This window comes from Coffea arabica, chromosome 2c, assembly GCF_036785885.1.
Source record: "Coffea arabica cultivar ET-39 chromosome 2c, Coffea Arabica ET-39 HiFi, whole genome shotgun sequence".
Taxonomy (NCBI): domain Eukaryota; kingdom Viridiplantae; phylum Streptophyta; class Magnoliopsida; order Gentianales; family Rubiaceae; genus Coffea; species Coffea arabica.
The window spans coordinates 58,345,616-58,354,908 of NC_092312.1; the positions used below are offsets into that span (position 1 = coordinate 58,345,616).

At 35.4% G+C, this 9,293-nt stretch overlaps 1 protein-coding gene across 1 annotated transcript; it reads left to right on the top strand.

The window, feature by feature from the left end:
* Positions 1-565: 565 nt before the first annotated feature.
* LOC140035712 (secreted RxLR effector protein 161-like) lies at positions 566-1,240 on the top strand. Its single transcript, XM_072077049.1, has one exon. It carries the CDS (start codon positions 566-568, stop codon positions 1,238-1,240), a length of 675 nt encoding a protein of 224 aa, XP_071933150.1.
* The last annotated feature ends 8,053 nt before the right edge of the window (positions 1,241-9,293 follow it).

Below are 9,293 nucleotides of genomic sequence, written 5' to 3' on the forward strand. Positions count from 1 at the left end.
CAAGAAAGCATTGAATAAAAACAAAATGACTAAAATGGTTTTTCTTTTCTTTCTAAAACTCTATAAACTTAAAAACTAAAAAACTAAAAAACTAAAAACTAAAATCTAAAACTTAAAAGTGATTAAACCTGAAATGACAAAATAAAAATGAATAGACAAACTAAAAGGGCAAAATGAATAAAACTAAAATAAAATAACAACTAAAAATGCAAAACACTCAACAATGAACTAAATGCAAGCGATCTAAAATAAAAATCATGAAGTAGATGCCACATACAAATTATTCAAAATTTGGTGTCTACAAAATGCAATGCAAGGAAATGTCATAATTGATTTAGTCTTAAGGCAATGCAAGTAGTTTAGGAGAATTTATATTTTTAAGTGAGGGTTCTCACAAGATGACTTAATTGAGATAGAGCGGTTGAAGAAAAGTTTTGCTTCTAGCTTCGAAATCAAAGATTTGGGAACACTACGATATTTCTTAGGGATGGAGGTAGCTCAATCCAGGAAGGGCATAGTTGTGTCCTAACGTAAGTATGTTTTGGATCTTTTAAAGGAAACAGGAATGAGTGGATGTCGACCTGCAGACACTCCTATGGATCCGAATCACAAGTTAGCAGATATAAAAGATGGTACACCAATTGATACTGCTCGACACCAAAAGCTAGTGGGCAAGCTAATTTACTTGGCTCATACTCGTCCTGATATTGCCTTTTCAATGAGTGTTGTGAGCCAGTTTATGCACTCTCCATATGAAGAACACCTTGGTGTAGTATATCGAATTCTGAGGTACTTAAAAAGTACTCCAGGAAAGGGATTGTTCTTTAAAAGGGGAGATCGAAAGACCATTGAAACTTATACAGATACTGATTGGGCAGGATCAATCATTGATAGAAGATCAACCTCGGGGTATTGTACATTTGTATGGGGCAATTTGGTTACTTGGAGAAGTAAGAAACAAAGTGTTGTACCTTGTAGTTGTGCAGAGGTAGAGTACCGGGCTATGGCTCATGGTGTGTATGAGATGTTATGGCTGAAGAGAGTTTTAGAGAAGCTGAAAAGACGTATTAAACTTCCAATGAAGCTCTATTGTGTTAACCAGGTGGCAATTAGCATAGCTAACAATCCCGTGCAATATGATAGAACCAAACATATTGAAATTGACCGCCACTTCATAAAAAAGAAACTTGAAGGAGGAATTATCTGCGCCATTCGTTCCATCAGCTTAGCAGATAGCTGACATTCTTACCAAAGGACTCGCTAGACCAAATTTTGAACTTCTTACAAGCAAGTTGGGCATGATAAATGTATACGCACTAACTTGAGGGAGGGGGTGTCAAAGATACTGTCTCCCATGATTATGGGATTTTATTGCTGATGATCAATCAAGTTTGAATAGATTAACTAAAATAAAAGATAGGATACGTAATCCCTAAAATCATGGTTCTGTTACCTTAAGTTGTGGCAAAATTGTAATAGGGTTGCCCTATAAATGCCTACCCTGTAAGCATATTCTAGGTGCGGGAAAATAAAGAAAAGTAGAGATTTGTGGCAGAATTGTAATAGGGTTGCCCTATAAATGCCTACCTTGTAAGCATATTCTGGGTGTGGGAAAATAAAGAAAAGCAGAGATTTGTTTTTTTTCTTTTTTTTTTAAAGTTTACAAGAGAAGCATTATGAGCCTACCTAACCTCATGAAATGCTGATGATAAAGAAAATTTTCCTAACTTCGTCAGCAGCCAAATTACCTCATCCGCACGTCCATTATCAAGGACCAGCCACAATAAAATAGAAGAAGTGATTTCTATTGGAAACACTTGAGACAACAGATGAAAGTCCCACTTCTTATTTGCTATGAAATCCCTAAAGGAAAGGTTCGGCACAATAGAGCTTTTGAGGAATAATGCTCCATTTCCCAGCCAATTATCATACCAAAAACTGCCCAACCCCTCATGCACAAGCCACATCATAGATAGTTCTACCTGCCAACTGACATTTAGCATGTGTCTCCAAGTCACTGATGCATAGGAATTAAGCTCTTCTTGACAAGGATGTACCCCTCTATAATATTTAGTACGCATAAAAGAAACCCAAAGAGAAGATCCCGTCTGAAAAACTCCACCATAGCTTACAAGAGAAAGCTGTATAGACATCCCTCATCTTTCGAAAACCCACTCCTCTCTTGTCAACCAGGTAACATAATTGGGACCAACGAATCCAATGAAACTTGGTGCCTTCATCAGTTAAACCCCACAAAAAGTTTGAACAAACTGTCTGTACAACTTTGAACATAGAGAGAGGCAAAACAAAAGCGGATAACAAATGAATTGGAATAGAAGAAAGGACATGATTAATTAAAACCATCTCCCCCCCGAAGAGAGAAACTTAAATTTTCAAGAAAGAATTCTTCCAAGAATGGCTTGACTAACCCTCTCATAATAAGACAATTTTCACCTTCCAAAATACTTAGGGAAACCTAAATATCAAACTGGAAAATGTTGTCTAGAAAATTTTGTGATGTATTCAATCACCCTTCATTGAGCTAATGTGTGACAACCCTACCTTGCCCATAGGGCGTACCCCAGGGTTTGGCGGATCACCTGTCCAACTCTCGCCAGGACTCACTCACAAACTCTAGAAATAAGAATCATAACTACTAGAATAAGAGCAGTAGCGACATTCAAACTTAAACATATATACATTCATTTACATCGAATATCCATATAGGCCCAAAGTGTAACAAAAGATACATATTCAAGTTGAAATCGATAAAGCTAAAAGTTCACTAGGACAATTAACAAAAGACCTAGACAGACACTCCAGCCTTCTCCGACTCACTTGCCCATGTTCTCACCCCCTGTAAGAGAAAACAAACTAATGGAATGAGCTATCGCCCAGAGGTTCCAAAACAACATGCAAACAAAGTGGCAAGTTGGCGGTGATATATATATATATATATATATATATATATATATATATATACATATCACAATCTCAAAGCGAAGAAAGTAAAAGTTCACAAGAGTAGACATTAACATTTCGAGTAAACAAGTTAGGCAATTAACATTTTCACGCATAAGGATCTAGTTTGCTCGTGCAAGCTAGTTCGGCAGACACTTGTCTAGGATCCATTGACACTCCGTCAACCATGAAAATATAGTAACAAGTCCAGTAGAGCACCACTTATCTCCAATTTTCGTCCACCAATCAACCCTTTATCGGACCCGAACTCTAAAGATAACAGTAGAAGTAACACTCGAGTATACCAAATCCAGTGGACCGAATCCAGTGAAATAAATAGTAAACAATACCCATGGTTCGTCAGTCTCCTCGACCAAATCCATGCTGGCTCGATTCGACTAACTGGCCGATGGGGTTTGGGATCCCAAACAGTTACTTTGAAGTTATGCACATGAATATCAATTCACTTGCAAACAGTGCACAGTACTTTAGTCAAGTTAGGGTAAGTGAAATAAAGTATACACTCACCCAACCAAACAAGTCAAGTATTGTCCAATCACAACAAGAGAGCATTTCAATCACACGGCAAGTTCTATTGTTGTGCCCCATTTTTAATGAAAAATAAAATCACGGGTTTATAAAATGAACTTTGATTAATTTTGAGTAAAAATAAGCATCTGATTTTTAGAAAATAAATAAAGAAAATGGGTCTAAATGGGAATAAAAAGTGCGACGATTTTGACCCAAAAATAATAGTTTAAAAAGGATTTTTTTATAAAAAATAGGAGTCGCCACTTGGTATTGAGTTATGGTGCACTAAGTCATCTAAAATGAATTTTAAAGCAAAAGTAGAGAAAACCCTTTTTAAACTATTCCAAGTCTGCGAAAATCAAGAGAAAGAGGTCGACAGTCACATTTGAAGAAAGGGAAAGCAAGATAGAATCCAACACCCTTTCAACCTAGCCAAGACTAGTTGCGTGATTTAGTCAAAAATTTTCTTGTTTTAATTTAAGAATTTATCACATTTGGATGTCACTATATGGATGCAAAACCTAACCTAGTGGTGGATCGAGTGGGGTCAATATGTCTCTTCGAATTTTAGTTGGTATAAATTTCATTAATTGCGACGCCCAAGAGTGACTCTTTGAAGAGGTCACAAATATACAAAATATGAGACTCGAAAAAAAAAGAAGAGAAAAGAAAATAATAATATACAAATATACATGACCTAAAAAATGCATCATAACGGGTGCGGGGAACTTATATTCGTGACTTTAATTTTTCCTTTAATAGAGGGAATACGAGCGTGCTAAGGTTAGGGAGCCATACTCGTCCATATCTCATATTCGAGGGGTATTCTCCTAATCTAGGCAAGCAAAATGATCTAACCTAATTTTTACTTTCCTTAAATGAAATGCAAGTCCACATGTCATGTCTCACACATAGAGATATATAGAGGGAAATATGGAATAAGGGATATACATATAGGGGGTAATATCATGCAAAAATGGTAAAAACCCTAAAAAGTAGAAAATATGCATTAAAGTGTAGTGATTGTCATACAAACATGATCCAACACGTGGATGATCCCTAAGGGTCTAACGTTGGACTAACCCATGTCTATAAATTCTCACCAATATTGGACTAGCGAGAAAACGAGAAAAATGGCCACAACTAGCGTTGGACTAGTGTGGTGACATCATGCACTTATTATAATCAAATAAATCATATAAAATATAATAAAGCAAATAAACACATAAGTCACGTATAGCACATAGCACATAAGCATAATATCTAGATGCAGGGTCCTAGGAAAGCGGTAAACACATAAACACACAAGCATGGCCCTAGGAAAGCGGTAAAACACATAAACAGATAAACATGCAAACACATAAACAAATAAAAGCGAATAAAGACCTAACTATTACAATTTGGGGCCCTAACTACAATCTAAAGGGGTAAAGAATTGAAATGAAATAAAATAATAACCTAACTATTACAATTTGGCATTTAAATACCTCTCAAATAACCAAAAATTAAAACCAATAAAGTGAATAAATAAATGAAATAAAATAAAGAAAACATTCAAAAAGCATGCAATTACCCACATAAAATCACATAGGAGCACATAGGATCAAGTAAAATCAAAATAAAGGAGTAAAGTGTACCTCCCTTGAATTGGTGGTCTAATGGAATGAAATTTTTCTTATTTACCCTCCAAAACAAAGAAAAAAATCAAGGCATCACTTTAACTAACAAATAATCACATGAAATGGAAATAAATACGAAATTGAATCAATCAAATCATTCAAATAAAAATAAACAACCCATATTTAATAAATTAAAACAAATAAGGACCCAATTGAAATAATTAAAAAAGTTTGAAGGGTCAAGTTATTATTATTACAAATATTAGGCGTCTAAATTAAAATAAATTAAAATTAATGGCTTAAGATGAAACCTACCAAAACAAAACTGAAATTCACAAAAAATAAATGAAAAAACCATTTGTTACAATTAAACAACAAAAATACCCAAAATTTCACTTAAAATCCAAATCAAAATCATAAATCTCTCAAAAACTATTAAACCTCAAATTTCATCCTAAAATTCACTAAAAATCCATCTAAAAATCACATTAAATCATATCAAAGAAAAATAACATGTTAAAGGGATAAAATTGATTAATTTTCTAATTTTTTGGGCTATAGTGGCATTATAGGAAACTTAAGGGGTTAAAATGCAATTTTTTAGAAGGTTTGCATGCAACTGATCGAAGGAGTTTTCTACATTTGAAGCTTTTTGCAACTCCCTGATGCTTTGAAACTTCAGCAATCTCACACGACAACAATCTCAACAAGAATCCAACCTCAAGTTCTCATTAAATGCTGTAAACTTATCATCAAGATATCATACAAGGGGAAGGAAAATCTAGAATGGGAAAGGCTTGCAAGTTCCAAGTTCATTCACAGGCTTCTGAGTTTGCTTTGCTATAGCAGTCCATTGAATACAGCCAACAATTCGCATGCATATCACACCATGAAAAGGCAAAGTAATCAAGTCAAAATCTATTCAAAACTCCTAGCAAGATCATCCAAGAATAAAAACTCCACAACTTCAGATTGAAGACAGTAGCTCATAGGACAAACCAACGAACAGAAAGAAAGGAAATGAAAGCAACGAGAGATAATCAACATGCGCAACTAACGGAACCTGAATCTAGCCAAGTTTCACATGCATTATTCTTCCCTTTTTGATAACAGAAGCAAATAAAGAAACAAGATTCTTGGTTCATAGATTCCCCACCAGATTCATGGAAAGAAAAACAAATAAAATGTCAAGGTAATAGAACCGACAACAAGAGTGCACAAGTTCATGTCCAATGACTTAGATCTTCTTGAAAACGTGTTAAACCAGCAGGGAGAAGAGTCATGGTTACCTGAGAGTACTTATGTGGTCGATTGAACGTGAAATATGCCCAAAAAGGAGTGCGGATTCCAAGAACAAAGCCAAAAGCTTCGTTTGCAGAAAATTGCAGCAATGATGAACCCGATAGTTTGGGTCCTGATTTGGGGAGCTCAGAGAGGTTGTTTTGGGGAGATTTCTGAATGAAATTTCTTGTATTTCATACCAAGATAGTGTGGAAATCAAGGGTTTACTCCAAAGGCTAAGAACTGGGCCGGAATTTGGTGCGAAACTATGCTGGTTCATCAACCTGGTGACGAAATTTTGCAGCAAAATTTTCTGCCTTTTCTGTTTTCTCTCCCTCTCTTTTCCTTGCCGTTGTTTCTCTTTGTTCTTCCTCCTGCTTTTCCTCTCTCAGCTAGCCCAAAATATCCCCAGATTCCCCCTTCCCCAGTTTCTTTCCCTTCTCTTTCTTTTTCTTTCCTTTCTTTCTCTTTTGTCGAAGCTTTCTTCTTCTTCTCCTTTCTCTGGCTCTTCCCAGTTTCTCTCCTTTTCTTTCTTGCTTAGTCTTTCAACCACCACCGTCTCCCAATCTCCTTTCTCCCTCTCTCGGTTTCCTTCCCTTCCTTTTTCCTTGTCCCGTAGCTCTTCCCTCTCTCAGTCCCCTCAAGCTCTCTTCCTGGTTTTTTCTACTCCCCCGCAGCCCAGTAGCTATTCTCTTTTTCCCCAGCCTGTGGCTTTTTCTTGCTTTTTCTCTTCTTTTCTCCTCACTCAGCCCGCCACCTTCCCTTTCTTGCTTTCCCTAGTGGTTCCCCCAGATTCTCTCTGTCGGCTCAGCTTTTTCATTTCTCCCTCTTTCTCTCTACTGCCCATAGCCCCGTAGCCTTTCTTGGTTTTTTGTTTTTCTTTTTTTTTTTTTTTGTTTTTCCTCCCAAAAATCCCCTCAATCAACAAATTTCATCTTACTCATCAAATAATAGGGACATTTGTCTAAATTCTATCCATCACACCTAGCCCTTTTGCATAGCCTCCACTTGGCTACTATCCCCCTAATACACTTGTCCAATAATCCCATATTACACTTGTCTTCTTATTTTATTTATTTATTATATATTTTCCAAAATCAATTTAGGTAAACAACAAAAAATTTTAACTCCTAATTGTAAATGCATTGCACAATTTTTATTTTTTTTTTTAAAAAATGAATCTAAAAGGTTTAAAGACAAATTTTGAATTTTTGTGAGAATTTCTCCTTTTTTTTAGAAATTTAATGCAAAAATACCTTAAAATGAAAATGATAAACCTAATTTATAAAAATAAACAAAATGAACATTAACTATCATTTAATCAATTAAAATAAAAATAAAATATGAATAAAGCTAAAACTGAATAAAATAAATGAAATTTTGGTGTCTACATCTACCATGCAATTTGAAACGCTCACCAACCAATTAAGGTCTAGCAATATCAAGCTCAGGCTTTTGTCTCCTGACCACTCTCGAAATCTACGATCAGATATCGTATAGCAAGAAGCTATCAAACTTCCAACATAGATTTTCAAAATTCATAACTTTTACTTGTGAAAATCAAAGAAAAACCACATAAATGTCACTCATATAACTCAAGAGTGCAAGCACAACATAGGGCAACATATGGTAAGTATAAGTACAAAAGTGTCACAAATCACAAGTTTAAAGTTAGACACATCCAACTATAAAACAAGTTTGGGAAGTTTCCTAACCAACCAATCACAAATAAAGTACACACTCGCCCAACCAAAGAAGTTTCCTAACAAATTACCTCCAAACCCTAAGACGGGAAGAAAATTAAGTTCTTCCTTCCTCCAAAAACTTCACCAAGAGTTTCCTTCTGCACTTGCTTCAAAGATCTACGGAGTAGATTAGGGTTTCTTTTTGGATTTCTCACTAATCAAGCAAGAGATCAAGCTAGAACTTGGGGTTTTTTTCTCTCTTTTCTCTGTCTAGTTTCGGCCACCAGAGCAAGAAATGAAGGATTTTTTGTGCTAAATTACAAGATAAATACTAAGCTTGTCTTGGTCAAAGAGTGCTTGGATGGTCTGACACTTGGCGCAGTATAGTTCAAGCTTATCTCTTTGTCTCTTGATTTGTCTCTAATCACCAAGATATTTAGTGTTCCTCCAATTAACTCTTAACACCTCTTGTCACATAATTCCCTTTGCACAAAACTCTCTCTTGTCTACTAAATTTATTGCACGCACCTCACTGGTTGGTCATACTAGTATAATACACTACGAAATTTAACATGGACCCAATTATATAAGGAAAAGGATAAAAATCATGACTCAACCATTAAAGCAATCAAGAAATTAAGGAAAGTGAATTAAGAGAAAAGAAAATATAAATTAACTTATTAAAAATAAATATTTATATATTTATATATATATATATATATATATAGAATAACTTTCGAGTCCTCACATAATGGCAGTGACAGATGTACCAAGTAACCACTCTTTTGAGCATTCACAAGCTGTCTCGAAGTTTTTTGATATAAATCCAACACCTGCATAATGCGTTTTAAAGAAGTAGCAGAACCATTAATAAATATAATCACATCATCTGCAAAAGCCAAATGAGTTACAGGAGGGCACCCATTAGGAACTTTAAACCCCATGAAACTAGACTGTAATGCAAGATTGTTTAGCCCCCATGAGAGAACCTCAGCCCCAATGACAAATAAGGCGGGTGATAAAGGATTGCCCTAACGAAGACCTCTACTGGACTTAAAAAACCCATATGATACTCCATGAATAATAACCAAGAACCGCACGTTGGAAACCAGTCTCCATACCCAAATTTGCACAAGACATTGACAATATAAAGCCACGACACACAATCATATGCCTTGGACATATCTAGCTTTAATGCTACATTTTCCCCTCTAGA